Source organism: Camelus dromedarius, chromosome 5 (assembly GCF_036321535.1).
Source record: "Camelus dromedarius isolate mCamDro1 chromosome 5, mCamDro1.pat, whole genome shotgun sequence".
NCBI lineage: Eukaryota > Metazoa > Chordata > Mammalia > Artiodactyla > Camelidae > Camelus > Camelus dromedarius.
This window is the reverse complement of record NC_087440.1, coordinates 19,515,247-19,534,864: the sequence shown is the minus strand read 5'-3', so window position 1 is coordinate 19,534,864 and position 19,618 is coordinate 19,515,247. Positions and strand designations below refer to the sequence as shown.

General features: G+C 44.6%; 2 protein-coding genes and 1 pseudogene across 2 annotated transcripts in view; 1 reads left to right on the top strand and 2 right to left on the bottom strand.

Annotated features, from left to right (window-relative positions):
• The window catches only part of SPG11 (SPG11 vesicle trafficking associated, spatacsin), a 75,813-nt gene extending 73,498 nt beyond the window's left edge, over window positions 1–2,315 (bottom strand). The window contains exon 1 of the mRNA XM_031453159.2: window positions 2,005–2,315. Within this exon, the coding sequence (XP_031309019.2) occupies window positions 2,005–2,300 (296 nt within the window). The 5' untranslated portion in view covers window positions 2,301–2,315. The remainder of the gene's footprint in view (window positions 1–2,004) is intronic.
• A 2,292-nt stretch (window positions 2,316–4,607) lies between these two features.
• On the bottom strand, window positions 4,608–19,601 carry PATL2 (PAT1 homolog 2). Its single transcript, XM_064485644.1, has 18 exons — window positions 19,291–19,601; window positions 18,187–18,354; window positions 16,525–16,640; window positions 15,725–15,815; window positions 14,903–15,123; window positions 14,198–14,278; window positions 13,301–13,443; window positions 12,733–12,822; window positions 12,376–12,517; window positions 8,460–8,580; window positions 8,264–8,361; window positions 7,999–8,052; window positions 7,763–7,896; window positions 7,464–7,623; window positions 6,875–7,015; window positions 5,990–6,087; window positions 5,291–5,440; window positions 4,608–4,845 (listed from the first exon to the last, which is right to left on the bottom strand). Exons 4-18 carry the CDS (start codon window positions 15,765–15,767, stop codon window positions 4,827–4,829), a joined length of 1,695 nt encoding a protein of 564 aa, XP_064341714.1. The 5' UTR covers window positions 15,768–15,815; window positions 16,525–16,640; window positions 18,187–18,354; window positions 19,291–19,601; the 3' UTR covers window positions 4,608–4,826.
• On the top strand, window positions 9,176–10,214 carry LOC116153322 (serine/threonine-protein phosphatase 4 regulatory subunit 2-like; annotated as a pseudogene).
• Window positions 19,602–19,618: the final 17 nt, after the last annotated feature.

Sequence of the window (19,618 nt, the reverse complement as noted above, 5' to 3'; positions counted from 1 at the left end):
AACTAACAAAATGACTGTTCACTTAAATGCTATCAATGATTTTTTAAAGTGATTATTTGTATTCAGAGACTTCGATGACTCAAATGGCATGTTACAGAAGCTCTGTTCAGCAAAACTCTGTAATGATGAAGTGTTCAACATATCTGCATGGTCCAATATAGCAGCCAACAGCCACATGTGGCTACTGGGCACTTTAAATGAGGGCAGTGCAACTGAAGAACTAAATTTTTAATTTTAACCACATGTGGCTAATGGCTACTTTCATGGACTGTACTGTTGCAGCATTTTTTTAACAGTATAAAGTCAACAAACAAACATGGCTGATGAGGATGGAAAAAGACTAATAATGCTACAGCTTCAAATTAAATAATAAAATTAAGTCACATATAAAAAATAAAATTAAAGGGCCTCAAATCTGAAAACAAATCAATAGAAAGAGATAAGGCTACCATGTTAATAAAGTTTCATATTTTTACAAAAGCTCTTTTCTACAGAAGCAGTAATTTTGTATCTAAAAACAGTGGACTTGGTGCTATTATTTTATTAGAGAAAAATACTGACACTTTATGGCTTTATACCTAGAATTTTCCATAAACACCAAAGTCCTGACTATTTACAATGAAAATCTGAAAATCTAGATGTCAACAATGGAAAAGGTTAAACTAAGCTACACGTAAATGGCAGAATAGTATGAAACGAGTAACATCATAACACAAGGACTATATTGTCACATGGAAAGGCAAACCTTTCAGTGAATAGAATACATTATTTCAACAATATACAAAGAACCATTTGAGAAAAGTAGGAAGCAAATTCTGCACACTATAAACCTGTCCTTATTTTAACCCTACGAAGTATTTTAATTGAATTAAAATTTAATTCAGCTTAAAAAGCTAAAAAGCACTTCTTGATCCTCTCCTGCTACTAATTTCATACAATAGTTTATGAAAGCCCCATTATTTCATGTATATTCGACTTTCATGTGGGTTCTCAAACAACTAAGAATTCTGCTTTTCTCCCTACCTCATTCTTTTCTTTATGGCACTGTGTTCATATGTACTTAATACTGCTGAATATCTAACTCCTAGTAGAGAGAGATTTCTCTTCCTAGCACTAGAGATCAGGAATAAAGAAACACAAAGCAGATTAAAGCATTCACTAATTTAACAAACGAGTATTTACTGTCAAGCACTGTTACAGGATCTGAAGATTCCAAGGTAAGACTCCTCTCTGGCTACTCAGAGTCGTAAAGAGAACATTTGTAATGTGTTTTCTGTATTAAAGAGTCCAGTCAAAGACTCAGAGGGCACTCTTTAACTTAATGATACAAATTTTAAGAATTACATATGTGGAAAATAATACACGATTGAAATTACGTTTCTTTTCTGTTTTCGCAACCATACAACCCTCACATGTTAAGAACGGTCTTATTAAACTTTTCAGGCGCTACTTTAGGAAACGAACAGAAAGTGCATAATAGGTATTTGCTGAATGAATAAACGAATAAGCGGGTGGAAAAACTAGGCTCAGTCCCTGAAAAAGCGGGGGAAAGCCCAAATGTGAAGGAAACAGCCATTTGTTTCGGAGACAAGAAAAAGGAAACAGATGATTCAAATAAGAGATGATCTCCCCCCTTTCCCCACCAGCGGGCATCCTCGATAGAATTAACTTTGGAAAATGGACACTGTGCACGTAACAGTGACGATTAATCAACCTGTGTTGAATGAATAAAAGACAGCGACCAAAGCGGGGACCCATTCCAGGTTCTCCGCAGCAGCAAAGGATCAGGATACAGTCTCCACCCACGAAGAACCGGAAAGGATGGTTGTAGGGACGCGCCAAAGCGAGGAAAACGTTCTGAGAAGGAACCAGGCCCGCCTCTAGGGCGCTGCCGGCCGCTGGCATTCCTCTCCTGCTACCTCCATGCCAGAAGGGGAATAGAGGGACCGACCAAGGCTGCGGACTACCCCCACAATACCAGCCAGGCCCGCCCGCAGCACTTACTGCCGAAACGGGCCGTCTAGATGGCAGCCGCCCCCGCCCCGGCCGCCCGGCGCCAAGGAAAGCACGTGAAGGCTGCCTGCAGCCGTCAGGCTTCCCAGAACCTCCTGCTCTCTGTGCAACTGCGCCCGACATCCGAGGCACCCCGTTGCCTCAGCGGGAAGAGGCACCAACAAAATGGGGAGAACCCGCTCCATAGCTCCAGCGATTCCAGCCCCCTTCTCCGCAGCTATCCTGGTTCTCGCGTTATTTCCGGTCCTGCGCCCTCCCCCCACCCGCTTCCGCTGCGTCAGGCGCATGCGCAGTGTTCACCACGTTCAGGCTCCTGATTCCCGGAGGGACAGCTGCATTGTCGCTGCCGAGTTACATTCCCGTCCTGTGGAGGCCGACACCACCCACTCCAGCAGAGCCACTTCTGCCTTTGCTTTAAGCCCACTCTCTTGCTTAACAACCTTGAGATAGTTGAGGGCCTCAATTAGCGGCCAAAGCGAGCCTTAGCAGCTGTTCTCACTCTGTGGCGTTACCTTTTGCTTTCTACTCCGGCTGCCTACCTATTGGAGCCGGTTCCTGCTTCTCTTCTTCCCATTTCTTATTGGGCGATTCTTTTGGTTTATAGGCCCTGGGTAGTGCAATTTCCTTGGAAGCCATCATCAGAGAATTGATGTGAATGCTGAAGTCATATGATGTCCACAACAACAGGCAGGGGAGCAGGGTGGGTAAGGGGTGGAGGTGGTAGAGTTCCCCTTTCCTACCACTTTTTTCTCCCTAAAAGTATGATTCAAGATCCGCAGCACAGGAGGATGAGAAGAGGCGTTTTGGAAAGGTCTCCTAGTAAACAGCAGTGCCTGTCTTAACACCTCTTCCACAATCACATGGGGTCACAGAGCTATCAAAGGCCAACAGGTCGGTTTGTGCTTTAATTCCCATCCTCCTCTTGCTGAAGGACTTTTGTCTGTAAACTTCTATTTCCTCCTACCTTACTCTCCTGCCCCACATTACTGGGGTGCTTTCATTATCAGGCAGTCATGCTATAATGTAACTGCTTAAAATTAAAAAAAAAAAAAATCCTCCAACTTGCACGAACCACTACCTGCTGTCAAATTTCTGTGCTTCCCTTTCAGAAGATTCCAAATTGACTCTTTCTGTATTAAGTCCCTCCCTCCCTTCAGCCCTTGTATTCAGGCTACCATGTCCACCAATACTGTCCCTCCAAGGTCAGTGATCTTATTGCCACAACCAGCTATCACTCTCTCTCCTCATTCCTCATTTCTTTCTTGAAGTGCTTTCTTTACAAAGTTGGTAACACCACTTCCCCTAATTTTCTACCTATTTGACATTAAACTCCTCAGTCCCCTCTGTTGGCTTTTCTTCCTACATTATCTCTTCCTCTCTCCTACTTTTTAATACATCTACATGATAGCCCGCACTTTGTCCCTGACCTTCTGCTCCAACCCAAGACTCTTCTTTGCCTGCTCAATATATCTACTTGGATTTCTAACAGGGCTTGTATTAAAGTGTATGAAATGTTGATTATAGTCGCCTTCCCAAAAGCAATTTCTCCCACATCAGTACAGGGCACCTACCATTCACTCTACCCGGGAGTCATCCTGGATTCTTCACCACCACCTTCATCCAGCCCATCAGCATGTTTGTCAACTCTAACTTCCAAGACCTATTCCAAATCTCTTCTCTGCTTTCTGTCCCCACAGCTCTTCAGTTCTTTCCTGAGCACTGGGGGGAAAAAAATCCTCTGAACATTCTTCTCTGCTTTCTCTCTTGTTCAGCAGAGTGATCTTCCAAAAACAAAATACATCACTTCACTTCCCTGTTTAAAATTCTGATTGGGGAGAGGGTGGGGGAAGGGTGTAGCTCAGTGACAGAGTGCATGCTTAGCATGGAGGAGATCCTGGGTTCAATCCCCAGTACCTCTATTAAATAGGATAAAATTCTGACTTACCATCACAGTTAAAAATTCATATTAAAAAATGGTTATGCCTTACAGATATGTACCCTGCCTACCTCATCACCACCCCCTTATCTGTATACTTCAGCCACACTTTCCTTCTTTCTTTTCCTGAAACACACCAAGTTCAGTCTCACTTTGGGGGCTTTCTGCTCATTAGAGACTCTACCTGGAATATTTCATTCATTCCAGCTTAATTGTAACCTCTAGTGACAAGCCCTCTATTCTATTCCAGTCACTCATCTAGTTTTGATTTCACCGTGGTATTCACCACTACTTGATGTCTTTTGTCAGTCCCTGTCCAACCAGAATATAAGCTTCAGAAGGGCAGGGGCTTTTGTCATCACTGTTACCCAACCACCAAAAATAGTAGCTGGTTCATAAAAGGTACTCTGGTATTTTTGGATGAATCCATGGCCTTGTTTGCTAAGGTATACCAAACATTTCATATCTCAAAAGAGAGATTTATACCTGACTATCTTAGCTCAACTAGGGATACTTATAAAAAATGGCAACACCGGAACAGATTCAAAGATCATTAGACATAAGGCCTTCTCCCTTGTATTTCAGACACTTGTGTAGCTTCACACATAAGAAAAAGGCTTTCATTATACCCCCTAACTTACAAAAAAGCTGCAACACATCATTCTATTATCTTTTTAATTATACCACATTTTGCCATGCCTTTTTAGGCACATAGTTTAGATGCTGGAAGAAAGCATAAGAAAATATATTGGGAAGAGTTCTCCAATATACTAAGAACTGTCTTCAGACTCTCTGGATCCTTGTAGGCAGAGCCCATACACAGATAGTGTCTCATCATTAAACTCTTCCCATAAGTATGGGTTCCAGTACAATTGGATCAGTATATCAAGGCAAGCCTACAAAGAGAAGAGATGTTAAATCCAAACAACTCCTTTTTCTAAAGTGTGGTGTGATTATTATGTTTCTTCCCAGCAGATGGTAAATTTTGAAGACAGATGATCTAGATGATGTTTGTGTGTTTACATCCTGGAAGAGCTTTCCCTCAAATATTTCTTGAATGAACAGTCCAACTTCTAAAATTAATTCTTTCCCTCAAATAACATAGTGTGATAAATGACCAAAGCACCTGGAAATAAACAGAAAGGTTTGGCTGCAGACACAGGATAGAGGGCCCTAAATTGGAGCAGACTGGTTACTCAGTACATGCCAGTGTCTAGAAATACTCCGGAAAACAAGTTATACTCCATATTCTTATTGGTTTTAAAGTAGTAGAGATTTAAGAGACAGAACCTCATTTGGGCTTAAACAGGGTGCTATAACTTTGTTTTCTCCATCACTTACTCCCTCCTAGCCTCGAGCTGCTGAACCAATTGTTTGTCCACGTGGTGACAGAACAGGGGAAGAAGGTTGCTGGGGAAGGCTAGGGGTTCTGCCAGAGAGGCTGTGGGCATTTGGGCTATCTCCCAGGCAGTGAGAATGACCATGTCTGTCCTGGAAGGCAGAGAAGAAGAAATACATCAGTCTTTGTATTTATGCAGGAAAGAGACTCAATCCTCAGGTTTATCATTATCATGCTACCCACCACTGTCACCCTCTGTGCATGTAGCATTTAAGAGCGAACATCTGCATATTTGGTGTGCCAGGCAATGTTTAGTCACATCTTCCATTTCGTTTAATCTGGTGACTGCTAATTGGTTGGTACCGTCTTCCTTAGATCCCTAGTTTACACATGAGGATACAGGCTAAGGAAAATGATTTCTTATGCCCCAAATTATGTTGCTGGTAAGTGACAGGGGCAGAATTCACACCTAGGTCTTTGACTCTGAAGCTTGCCCCTTAACTACTACCTTACACTGCCTCCCAGAGTGGGGACAACATTCCAGAGCACTATAGAAATAAAAAGGCAGAACATCCACAACTCTGCTAGTCATCCCTTCTCTGTCCAATGCTTGAATACACCACTCAGGAAACACACATCTGGCTCAGCCTACACACCACAGGAGAACTCAAATAGTATTTACAAGGCCTTTATGATCTTACCAAGCTGTACGGTCTCGGTTGTGTTCCTCTAGGGAAGAATCCAGGGATATCAGCTGCTCTCCATGACTCAGCAGGGCATAGAGCAAAGATATTCCAAACTGCAAGTGATAAAGTGTCTGAGTAGAATGAGTTCATCCTAGGCATTGACCGCTTCCCTGGCTCTGCTGTTCCCCAACTAAAAGGGCAAGTTCACAGGTACAAACAGAGTCCAACACTCATAAAACCATCAAGTTTTACAAGGGCTGGCCCAGAAACTCTCAACCCTTTCCAAGAAATCAATGCTCTCAACATTCCAAAACATTCCTCTCAGAGTGGATTAAATGCACAGGACTCTACCCCCGGGACTCACAGACTGTAGATCAAAATGTATCCAGGAATCTGATGCGGAAAGTCTATGGACCCCACTTAGGAGGCATTGCTTTAGGCAAAGATCTTCACAAGGCATAACACTGGGATATGAGAAGATAGCAATCTTTTCACATCTAGAGTAGAGTCTTGTATTTATTATGTACCTCATATATCAGTATAGTGTTCCATGTACATGATTTACAGATAAACTCATAGGTGTTGTGGTTCAGAATTTTTTTTTTTAAGGAAAGAGATTCACTATCAAAAAAATTGATGATTTCTGCTCTAGAGGTGACACCAGCACCATCATCAGGGAGCTTATGTGAAGAGCAGAGCAGGGGGCCCACCCTGGTCCACTGAGTGAGCCCCTCTAGGGGTGGGGGCATGGTACTGGTGTTCAACAGGCTCTCCAGGTGGTCCTGGTGCTCACTAGAGAAGCAGTGCAGGAAGGAGAGAGAACACTCCTTGACATGTTCTTGCCAGCGAAAGCACCTGGAGGCCAGCTGTGGAAAGAGAAGAGCCTCCCAGTTGTGTTACCTGATTCTGAAGCACCACGGTGACTGGCCGCTCCGAGGAGCCAGGTGGTAGCAGGATGAGTCCCTGAAGCCCTTGGAGGAGCTCATGGAAGGTCAGGTGACTGATACATTTGCCCAGAGGTTTGAATAACATTTGTAGGGCCTGCAAGGAGGTCAGTAAGCACCTCTTTCAGGCTCCTGGACAACTTCACCTTCATCCTCCTTCCTTGCTGACCTGCCTCTGGCCCCTTCCTGGTCAGGTTACCCACCAGGCCTGTCACCACTGGATGGAGTCCATCATCTCTAACCCTGGTCCTTCGATACTTGTTCTAGGAGGTCTTTCCTAAGCCAAGTAGCTATGGGGCTCAATACTTCTCAGGGTCTTATCTCTGCAAACCTCCAGAGTACACTCACATCTGTGCTTGTGGGTTTGCCTTGGCTTATTGTGCCTGAAGATGATCAGCTGTTCCCTTAGTACTTTGTTCTCTAACCCCCTCACAGGGTGGGCACCCCTCACTGCCCAGCACCTTCTCTGGCATCTCTAGGGGTGGGGAGTAAAGGAGGAGGAAACATCCCTAACCCATCCTCTTCTCCACTCACTGCCACAGTACCTGATCAGCCACATCCCTCCGGACCAGGAGGGGCAGGTGGTGGGTGATGGTCAGAAGGAGGCTGACAGCCTGATCCTGGGGCAGGAAGGGGAGCAGCCGGGCCACTAGGGCTTTCCCCTTCCTCACGGAGAGCACCTGCAGGAAGCCATCTGCTGCCTCCCTACAGGTGAGACAGGAGAGCACTGCAGGGCTCTGCAGAGAGGACTGGGCTATATGCCAGAAAGGAGAGGCAGAAGCAAAGCCAAGGTCTTTGCTGAGCCCTCCTTTCCTGAGTCCTGGTGTGACCCTCCCACACTCACTCCTGAGTATTCTGCTTGTGGGTCTTTAAGGCCTGGAAGAGCTTCTCCACCTGGTTGCTGTGCTGCTCAGAGTCGCAGGGCTGTAGGGGCCCATCCTTCTGGCCCTCTTCTATCTCTAGTAACTGAAGAAACATCTGGGAACGTGAGGGTGGGGAGAGAGAAGCAAGGGGTCAATGAGAGCATTGTCTATTCTCAAGGGAGGTAAGGAACTCATCTCTAAGTCGCTGATACCTCACCTTCTCAATCCAGTCCAGTACCTGAAGCCTCTGACTGCTTGCAGCTCCTGTCTCCTGGAAGAAAGTCCCTGGCTGTCAGCCACACCTCCACAGCCACAGCCCAGGCCTAGGCCACCTAGAAAGTGAGCTGGAAAGGCTGGAACACAAAGTCTGACCACCCTCTTCCTCATTCTCAGGTCACAATCTGAACTCAAATACGAGAGTGCTCCAGACCTTTCTCCAAAACAAGGGAGAGAAAAAGGCTCTAGGAAGGTAATGCTCCTACCTGCTCTTGAGTTCCGTGGGGCACAGCATCAATAGCTCGGCGAGGGCTAAAACACGTCGATACAGCTACCTGGCCCAGGGAACCCTCAATTCGAACCACTGCACAAAAGAAGTCGGGAGAGGCACATGACCCTCCCTCTTCCACCTCTGTCCACCCAGATGTCCAGCCCAACCCAGCAGGTCAGCCGCAGTCCTACCTGACTCATAAGCCTCTGCCTTCTGAATGTAAGGCGTGACCAGCTTGAGGGACTCAACCCTGTTCCTTCGTCCATGTATCTCTTCATCTGCCTGTTTCTTCTCTAATTTCTGATAATATTCCTGGGAGTCCAGGGAACAGACATATCTATACTCATCTACTGAGCTTGGAGTTAAGGTTCTCCAGTGCAACCTCTTAATACTCCTTTCCTACAGCATTCGTTCCAAAAATGCTCCTGGCACCTTAGGCACTTCTAGCAGCCATTCTAAAGCATCTTAAGCATGCTGGGCCTCATGCCACCTGTCTTGAGGGCTCCATACTATGGACTTGAAAAAATAGAACCACCTCCAGATCTAATGGAAAGGCAGAGAGCAAAGCAGACAGCCAGGAAGCAAACCTGTCCCAGTGTCTGCCACCTTCCTGCATTCCTTATTCCAAGGTACACAACACACAGCCTTATCCTCCCCCTCCCTGTTTTAATTTGGTGATCCTACCTGTGCTCGCCACAATCAGTTAGCTGATGGCACCAAGACCATCAGTAGTTTGAGATACAGAGATGGAACTATGTCAGTGGGCCTCTAGGCCAGTTCTACACTTGTGGGAATTTGTGCAGCGGCTCTAATATCTTCTTAAAGAAAATTGAAATCCCAAACTGAAATAAAGCCACTGACTGACAGTCAAAGAAAGATCTGAATAAAGCTCCTTCATTTAGGAGCAATGCTGAAAATACAGGAGTATAAAATAATCGAATCGGGTGATCATGGTATAAGGAAGAGGATTCTTAAAGACTCATGCAAAGAAATGAAGGAAACTAATATCAATGGGAAGGAGATAAAGGTGGGAACCTTGGTATGGGGCTCATGGAGGAAAGAAAGTAAAACAAATTAGACAACCCAAAACCGGTGAACAAAGGGCAAATAGGAAGCAGGCAGAACGGAGTTCAGAGTCACTGCCAGCATTTGCTCGATTCACCAAGTTGACCCACTATTTTAAAGTTCCCTGTGTTTCAGATTTTAAAAAGTAAAAGATATCCCTCTGATGAAATGAAGGAAAGAACACTGAAAATTATCACTGAATTTAATGGTATACCTTTTACTATTCAGTGACCATGTGAATTGCTAACAGATCCAAGGAGAAACTATACAGGAACAAATTTCTCAGAGGAGTAGATAAGACTGTGATGGTTGTCAGCTGTGTTTATCCTTCTTCAGAGAAGAATAATTCCAATAGTTTAAATTGAATTAATGATGTCATGTTTCCTGGAAATTCACCAAATTACACTGAGAGGTCCAATATAAATGGACCTGGAACGCCCAGGGCACTTAATCGACCAAAGGTTTCTTTGTCAGTCCCCATGACAACGAATGGCTTGCCTCAGAGCACAGACAGCAGAGTTAAACTTAAAGCAAAATAAGGACAAAAATCACAATGACTCCTCAGCATTTGAATCAGAAGTTTCCTCAGTGAGCCCTATAAAAAATAAACATCTAGATGAAGATGCTGTAGAAGCTGAGGGGCACAAAGTAAAAAGACACAGGTTTGACAAAGAAAGTGTGGTCAGAGAGATGGCCAAACATCTTCCAGTGAAATTTCTTCAGTTATGGTAGAGCAAACAGCAGCTCCATCTTCATCTCAGGAGAAAGACAAAGAAAGTATTTGTACCAGGCATCACTGTACAAAGGAGGATGAAGAGGATGAAGAAGAGTCTTTTATGACATCAAGAGAAATGATCCCATATATGTTTATGTATAACTGAAAAATTGTGCTCTACACTGGGATTTGACACAACATTGTAAAATGATTATAAATCAATAAAAAATGTTTAAAAAAATGATCCCAGAAAGGAAAAAAATCAAGAAAAATAATCTGATGATGCCTTAACTATGAATGAAGAGACTTCTAAGGAAAATAATCAAATGGAGGAATCAGATCTGACTCAAGTTGAGAGAGATTTACATTCTGAAGGCAGTGAAAATACAAGCCCTGTAAGTAGTAGTTTTGATTGCCATAAAACAGAGGAATTAGTAGCATACAATTCCAGTAAAACTGGAGAGATTCTCTCAGAATCATACATGGAAAATAAAGAAGCCACAGAAGTCACAGATGAATCAATGGAACAAGACTAACTATTCAGAAACATTTAGATGCAATATTTTACATACAGTTCTGGTTTTACACTGTATAAAACTTTATGTAATAAAGTGGACCTTTAGTTTTACAAGAGAAGCAGGTTGTAAAATAAAGTACTTTATGGGATAATTCCTCAAAGAGCTGTACATGTAAGAACTGTGAATATCAACTCCTCTGGGGCCTGCCTACTGCTGACTTTTTTGATCTGGTCAAATCAGTGGTTTGTGTATATATATATTTTTAAATTTAGAATTAAAAATTTTAAACTGGAAGATAATTATAATTTTGAAAACTTTTTTTTTTGGAGATTATCACTTTTAGTTTATACATATGCAAGAACGCTTTTTGTCTTGTCTCTTTCTGACAGCTCTAGCAGTTTTCATATTTTGGTCATAGTGTCCACATTTTAACATGTGAATTACAGGGTTTCATGTTGTTTTCCAGGTTTTATTGTTTGACTGTGTTTGATGGAACTTTAAGTCATATATACATATAAATATAATTCTAAGGGGGAAAATGTTCTATTTTTCTGCTTCTTTAAGAAGTGAATACCGTGGATACTTTTTCTATTGGTAATGATTGAGCTCACCTCTTTCAGAAGACAGTTTCTTTCTTTCCCAATTCAGACAAAATCTGGCCCTTTGAAACCCTGGAAATCTTAAGTCTGTTGAGATACCAGGTTAAACACATTCCAAGAGATCTGGTTCAAACTAAAATTCTCTTGTATACTTCTGAGGTGCCTGAGAAAAAGACTTCATTATTTATGAGAAAATGTGGTTTATCTTGGAAATTGTGTTCAAACATTAGCTTACTCTTTTGTAGAATGAATGCTTATAAAGCTGACATGAAACCATCTCAGAAGAACCCAGCAGTTTACTTTTGCTTGCTTTTCTGAACACTGAATATTACATATTTCTTTCTAGATTATTCTAGAGTATGCAAATGTTAATGGTATGAAACACCACTACAGTGGAAGAATTAATATCTTACGTTAGTAATGTACCAGAGCTAAATGACTAAAGCTTTAGAGGTGCCTAGAAACCACCATAATTTGGATGATGTTTCAAAGTGAATTGAATATTTTTGAACATGCTTTTTTGATAGCTAGTGTTATATTTTTCAGGATCAACACAAAGCACAATGATTACTTCTAAACTGAATATTTTCAAATTCACATATTTAAAGTCATGCAAGCTGCAACTTCCCTGTCTAAATTACTGGCTGCCAAATTTATACCTGTTTCTTCAGCAGTACCTTTTGATATTTAGAATTTTTCAATTTATGTAAAGTAGGTTTTGTAGAATGTAATGTGTTCACTGCCTTTGTGAAGCAGTATATAATTGTGTAATTTCCTGTGTGTAAACTGAATGCTTGGGCTTTCAAAACAGTGTTCATATAAAGCAATAGATATTAATGTTATGGGAAAAAAGTAAAAGATAACTAGATGAATGCTTATCACAAAGTCTTTTCTAAGACCCACCAAAGTCTACAGAGATGAGAAAGTCTTCATTTCCAGACTGAATAGGGGAAGTTCTTGACAAAGGAAGGAGACAAAACCTAAGTGTGCATTTGGGGATTTGGAAATAATCCCATTTGCCTGAAGTGTTGGAGAATAAGGGGAAGGAGTTTCAATGTCAGCTTTAGAAATATGACCCCCACCCTTTAGCTCATCTTTCCCACTTGAATGAGCATGGCCCTCTGAGCTGAAGGAAGAATCTGAAAAAGGCCTTGGAGTCAGGCCCATTTGTCCCCATGATCAGAGGCTGGGCCAAGCCCCTGGGGCTCACCTGGTAGTAATAGTCGTCCAGGCAGGGGTTCTCACTCTGCAGCTGAACCATCTGCACTTTTACCACCCAGTCCTTCTCTTTTCGGGTCATGAGGTTAGCATAGGGGTCTGGCTGCTGAGACCAAGGCTTCGTGGCTGAGGGGCTTCAAGCCAGGAGGAGTGTCTCTTTAGACCTACCACCCCTGCCACAGTGAACTCCCCAAGGAGCAGGAAGTCTGGGAAGGTTGGGAGGGACTGCAAAGGGGGCGCCTCATGTGAGAGGCGTAACTCTGCAGGGCATTGAGGGAGGCATCTGTTCACAAGGGAGAACCTGGCATGCAGAGGGCTCCCCTCAGACAGCTCCTCCTCTAGGCTTTACCTTGGTGGTCGACCAAGCTGCTCCTGCTGCTGCTGCTGCTTCAGGATACGTTGGTGCTGAGGGTGTAGCTGGGTCAGATGACTGGGAAGACTTAGAAAGAAACTTGGGCTGGGTGGGAGGAAGCTCTCAGCGCCCCCACCCTTCCATCCCTTTAGCCTCTGGGAACCTCAGCTGGACATCTAGGGACCCTACCTGCTTATGTGGCTCCCCAGCTTCAGCCACATGAGCATCACCATCCCAGCTCAGCGAGGCTCACAGCCCCTCCATATTGCCCTGGAATTTAGCTGCAGGATATCTGACACAATAGAAGACCATTTGGCCTGGCTCTCAGGACTTCTGAGCCATAGCCTCAGTTCTGCCATGTCAGCTGAACTCAGAGTCTCTGGGCCTCCATATCTTTGTCTGTGAGGGAGAAGGGATTGGACTCTACCTCACACTTCTCTAAGCATTTTTCTGTGGCAGCTGGTAGAGTAGCTGCCAGGCCTCCTCAGCCACTGCCTCTTGAGACTTGTGGAGAAGATCTCAGCCTGTCCTGGACTCTGGGGCGCCCAGCACCCTGAAACAGTACCTGAGCCTAAGGGGCCAGGAGGTGGATGGGCTGCAGAGGAGAGATGGGTCAGGGGAGGGCAGCCGAGGTCCAAAGTGCCGGGCTGGAGAGCGGGCGCTGGGAAAGGCAGGCCGGAAAGGAAGTGGTGCCAGGTAGTCCGGGGCCTGGGAAAGGAATCTCAGGTCTGAGAGAAGGGCACCTCCACCAGCACAAGCCTGCTTTTGCTGCTGTCTTTCTGCCTCCATGGTCTCACCTGCCTTTTCCTTCAGGAAACTCCCTCACCATTTTGCCATCTTGGGGGTCCCTCAAGCCAGTTGTGAGGACGCTAGACTGTGGACCCCGTTCCTGTTTCCAACAGGTCTGTTGCCTCCTATGGAGCAGCTCCTCTGTCCCTGACCTGGTGGGGCCTGTGCTTTTCTCATGGTGTGGTGAGTCAGCTCCTCCCCCCTTTGCTCTCCGACAGTCTTGTCTTCAGTACTGAGGCAATGCTTGTGTCCCTTTTCTGACTCATCTGAAGCCCTTCTCAGGGCTGCAATTCCCTTCTCTTCTCCCTGCTGAATTTCATGCAATTCCTCTACCCCAGACCATGTGCCCCTCATGCAGTTAATTAAAGGGCAGGTGTTCTTTCTTGCCCTAAGCTCAGTGCAGCTCATCTGCTGAAATATTCTGTAAGATGCAAGTAGGGCTCTAGTTTGCCCTTTTCACAGGAAGGCCTGTTCCCCCAGCACCACCTCTGTCATTTCCCAAGCTTCCCTGCATGGTGTGCATCTCCCCTCTTCCATGCCCACAACTCACTTTGGGTGTTTCATCGCCAGAGCAATGTCAAGGGCATGCTGAACATGAAAATAAGGGACTGGTGACATGCTGCTTCTCAGCATCCAGCCTCATTCTCACAGGATGGAGACTGGAGTGACTCACCTGCCACAGAAACTGCAAGGAGGCAGGTGACATCCCCAGCACAGCAGGGGCCTTGAATCCAGGGGAGCCAAGAAGACCCTTCTGGAATGGGAGGGAGGAAAACTCAGGCTCAAGTGAGCCCCTGTGGCATCTTCTACATTCACCTGTGTTCATGGGGGAAGGGGAACAGCAAGACCAACCATTTCCAAAACCCAGGACAGAGGCAGTCTGGCCCTCCCCTAATTTCAAGGTCAGCAGGGTCAGGACCCTTCTCCTTCCATGGGAGGGAAGCCAGACTGGCATCTCAGGAGTCAAGCTGAAGCAGGGTCTGAGTAACCCCATTTCTACATGGAAATCCCTTGCGTCTCTCCACTGGTTGTGGGAATCTGAGGGAATAAATACTGGGGATGAGCTGCAGAGACACAGCAGCCCAGGGTCAGAGATGGCTCACTTTCATTACCAGAAGCAGGGCCAGCATCTATGGCTGATGCACAGCCCCGCTAGGACCTGGATTCAAGGTGAAGGCAGCACTAGAAACACGTGGGAGACAGGAGCAAAGAGACAAGGAAAGAGAGAGTCTATTCTGGTTCAAGTCTAAAATGGAAAATATTAATCCAGAACCCACCTAGAAAGGGGTGGAGAAGAGGAGAGGGATGTGTAGCAGGAGTCTGTGAGATGTAGACCGTTCAGGACAACCATCCCCCAACCCACCCCCTGCCCCGGTACCTGGGTGTTATGGACAGCGCTGAGGACAGCCGGATCCCCGAGATCATTCTCCTCCTGCTCCCCTCCCTCCTCCTCCTCCACTTCTGGGGCTAGGTCTGGATCCAGCTCCTCTCCCCCCTCTCCATTTTCTTCCTCCTCCTCCAATTGGGAAGCAGACATCAGCTCTTCCTCAAGAGCCAAGGGGTCACAGGACTTGCCTGGGCATTGGTTTAAGTGGGGGCCTGAGGAGGAAGTAGACAGGGGCTCTAGAGAGGCTGCTTCTCTGTAGCACTTCTGTTCATAAGGCGTCTCCAGCACCACCTTTGAACACTGTCTCTTGTTCTATGGGTTCAACTCAGCCTTGCTACCCCAGAGGACCCTTAAGCATCCCCTTCCAGAGCAAACCCAACCTGGCAGGTGTCACTCATCTTCAGTTTCCTCATCCCCTCTTTCATTGCCTCATTAATACTGCAGGCTTCTTCACCTGCTCACCAACTTCTGCAGCCTTTTCTGTGCCTCTTTAATCAACTGAGTTCCAGCTGCCCTGACTCAGGGCGATTTAACCCTAGTGTGCCAGGTAGTTTACAAGTATATGTTCATGTAACTCTAACAGCAATCATAGAAGGCTGTATTGATAATTTCTTTCTGAACATGAGGAATACAGGGCCTGCAAAAGCGATCCCAGTCACCCTCGTCCAGCATGATGTAGCTTGTAAGTAAAAGAGTTTGGGATCAATCCCAATTCTGGACACTCAAACCCACGTCCATCCACTGAACCAGAACAGCAAGCCTCTGCCCTCTGGGGCAATTATCCATATACCAGAGCCCGCTTGGTGATACTACCTTGAAGGTGCTTCATCCTTGCAGGCTGGTGGACTTGCTCCATGGCTGTTTCCTCTGGTGAGAGAGCACTGTCAGCCTCTAGAAGCTTAACCTAGGATAGTGAAGATACCTTGAGACACTGTCCTCAGTAAGAATGGCCCTGCACCCAAAATAGCCAAGGTCTCCCCCAGCAAGATTGTCAGAGAAGTTTTGGCCCAGATCTCAAGGAGTAGGATGCTGGGCTCTCAGAATGCCCCAAACCCCCACCCTCTGACCTCACTAGTCCAGCTCCAGGGAGCTGTCCTGCAGAGGAACAGAAATGAGGGACAAGGCTAGGAGTTGGAGGGGAAACACTCCCACACAACACCACCAGCCTCCATCTGTGTACAGTGAGGGGGCTCACAGCTGCCTGCTTCCAACACCCACCCCAGAACTGTGGCTGTCCTTTCTCCTTAGCTTAGTCATGGCAGCCTGGGCCAGTGTGGGCTCATTGCCCCTGGCTTTAAGAGTCCCAGCCCCTCCCCTGCTCCCCTGTTAAAGGGCCAGCATCCCCAACCACTGCATCTTGGTAGAAATGTAAGAACATCATCTTATGGTAAAGAAAACCTTTGAAAGGGCAAAAGAAAGAAATTGCATTTTTAACCATTCATGGTTGTGAATACAGTTTAATGGGATCGATATTTGGGAGTAGATATTTAAAAAGAGGATCCCTGTTTTTCATACACTTAATAGGAACTATGTGAGGTTATGTTCTCTTCAACCCTTAAATTTTGCTCAATAACATTGATAGGAAATCCCTGGGTGGGTCCTGTGTCGATTACCTAGCAGCCGAGTTCTCAGCACTTCAGGCCAGATCTAAGGTCCACCTGGTGATGCTTGACCTTCACTTGGTCCTGTGAGCTTAAGTCTGCTACCCATTCCTCCTGACGAGGGACCCCTGTGAATGTAGAAGCCAGACCTTCAAGGTAAAAACACTTTTGCATGAGTTACACAGATAATCCCATCTCTTCTTGGATGCTGTAATGGAAAACTGGTTCTGATGCTCAGCAGTAAAAGAAAAGGAAAAAAAAAAAAAAAACCCCACAAAAAACAGGACTTCAGGACTGCTGGTAGCAACAGCTAAGACCCATCTGAGCCTCATCAAGCCCCTGAGCGATTCTGGGTTCTGTGCCCACATCCTGTGTTCAGCTGAACCACATGTGACTTTGTAGGACTCGTGAATAAAACTAAAAATGAAGCTTATGTTTCTACATCAAAAATGCTAGTTAGGGCCCCATCATCATGGTTGTATGGCCTTGATTCTTGGTGCCTCTCAAGAAAAAAATTCTTTTCAGAAGTTTTGCTGTAGGTCAGAACTACAGGGGTGAGGGAAAAATTTTAAGTAGCTTGAAAGTTACTGAAACTCTTTTCAAATATCTGAATTGGGTTCAGGCCTTTTTGGTAATGCCATTCAGCTGTTTCTCTCAAAAACTTCCTAATAATTTACCCTGGTATTATTATCAAAGGGCCAAATGATAACTTTCAGTGTTCCAGGGATGGTTCACTAGGCTGTTATTGTTATGTTCATTAGGCCACTTGCTGCATACAGATCTTCATTCTGATGAGACCTGCTATACCAATCAGCACCAGAGCGGGTGGACTAGGGCTCAGTCTGCAAGATCACAGCCCTCACTTGGCTGTTTGCAGTTTCACTTGGGACCTAGAGATGTTTATTCCCCTACCTTTGCCTGAAGTCTTATATGTCTACTGATCCTTTAGATTTTCTAGCTTTCTGCCATAGTTCATGCTAAATTTAAGCCAAACCTGTTCTAGTCTTGGGGCACAGCAGTGAATGAGGCAATGTCACCCACAGCTTCTTAGAATTTCCCATAATAGAATAAGTAGTACAGGCAGCTTAACTGGGTTGTTGAATCAGATAAAAGATACACTAGAAATGTTTACATTTGCTGAATAAAACACCTAAGGACTGATTCACTTTCATGGGGAGATTTTTAATCCTTTACTTCAGTTTCTTTTGATGGTTGCAGATCTGTTCTGGTTTTCAATTTCTTCTTGAAGCTGTTCAATTATATATCTTTCAGGAATTTGTCCATTTCATATAAGTTTTCAAATTTATTGGCATAAAATCATTCATAGTGTAAGACTATTTTTCAAATCCATGCTGTATCTATACTTTGTCCCTTTTATTTCTAACCTTATTTATATATTATCCCCTTTCCCCCTTTTTTTCCAGAGTTTACCTATTAGTCTTTTTAAAACAACATACATAAGTGAGGGTTTCTGCAGGAAATAGATAGTACACTCAAACTGGAGAATTTTACTAAAATTAAATTTATTAAGATATAATTTTAATGAAAGGGTATCTATAAATGTATAAAAAGAATGCAGTATGATCATAAGGAATAGTACACCCCCCTTAGACTGTTAATAGTTGGTTGTAACCACTTTAGGGCAAGAGCAAGAGGATGGAGTGGTACCAGCACCTGGACACAAAGGAGGCTGCCTGGCTGGCAGATAACTTCAGCATCTGAGTCCTCTGAGCTCCAGTGTGGCAGCCCTCTCCTAACCATTGCCCTTCTCTCTGAGACCTGGCATCTGCTCTCTCCTCCTGTCTCTTGAGGACCAGGTGTAGTAAAGGCTCCCCATTCTTCCTAAAAACAAACAAATAACAATGGTGGGGCCAGGAGTATCTTTACTTATACAAGCTCTGTTTTATGCCTAACAATTATTCTTACATTTTCAAGAGAGTTATAGGTAGAGCTGGTAGCAAAACTAGGTAAATAACATCAATCATCATCAATGTTTAACAGGCACACTTGTTAAATATTACAGATCACTCACTATGTGCTGGGGACTTCCTGAGGCTCTTTCTGTGCTTTATCTCCTTTCATTAAGCCTGTTTAGAGTGTTCTACTTTCTCTAGTTTAGATGCAGACTCCACAACAGGGATTATTAAAAGGTCTAAAAAAATATGTAAAAGAAATCCAGATGACATTTGTTGTGATCTTTGGGGGAAGCACAACCCAACTCCCTAACTGCAAACCAGGGTGATTTCCATGATCTCTGCCCTTCTCGCCCCCGTGGTCCGCTTCCTCTTCTTCAGTTTCACTCAGAAAAGATTCCTGGATGGCAGCAACTTTTTATGTTATCTCTGGAGTATAGGTTTTCTTAACGAGTCTCTCTAACACTGATAGTCTTAGAGTCTGTAGATTTAACATCTTTGGCTGAGCCCGTGGCATATGCAACCCAAATTTTCACTAAAATTGCTGAGCCTTTTCCCCCACGTGTCTGAAGCATGAACGACAATGGAATCAAGCCAGTTTGAAACCTACTACTAAGCCTTTATTTTCCTGTATTAAAAAATTAACAGGGTAATTCCTACATCCAAAAGTTTATTCACCTATTCACTTACTTGTTCATTCAATCATTAATTCAGTTTACCGAATACCGTGCCCACCACCATTCTAGGGCGGTAACTCGCAGGGAATGATGTCCCTCAACGGGTATGATCTCTAATGCTCTAAGCAATTACTGCTTTCATACTCAGAGGTCGTTTCCCCACAAATCAATAAAACAGTGAAAATTACCTAAACAACAGCGGTAAAATACAGTGCAGACTTTCTTGACACAGGGCTTTCCAAAAAAGGAAGTTTTCCCTGAAAGGATTCAGAAAGAAAGTCCTCCTTCACCTTGGACGGTTCTCTGAGCCGTCCTCAGGAGTCCTCGAGTTTCCTGGACTATTTTTCTTGACCAAAGAATCCAGAAACCACTGCCTATTCTTGGGTTGTGACTGAATGAAAATCGCAGGCTCCTAACTAGCTGGGGCATGGTCAGCAAGTTCCTTAGCATTTCTGGTGCTGCCTGGAAAAGCAAGGGTGCGTCCAGACTGAGGTTCTACAATGGGCGGCCCGTGCC

Coding starts and splice junctions, on each gene's coding strand:
- PATL2 (XM_064485644.1), bottom strand. CDS start 15,767: ATGGAGCAAGTCCACCAGCCTGCAAGGATGAAGCACCTTCAAG. Junction 13,444..14,197: donor CCTTGCAGTTTCTGTGGCAG/GTGAGTCACTCC, acceptor TTCCTTTCCCAG/GCCCCGGACTACCTGGCACC. Junction 7,624..7,762: donor CACAAGCAGAATACTCAGGA/GTGAGTGTGGGA, acceptor TCTCACCTGTAG/GGAGGCAGCAGATGGCTTCC.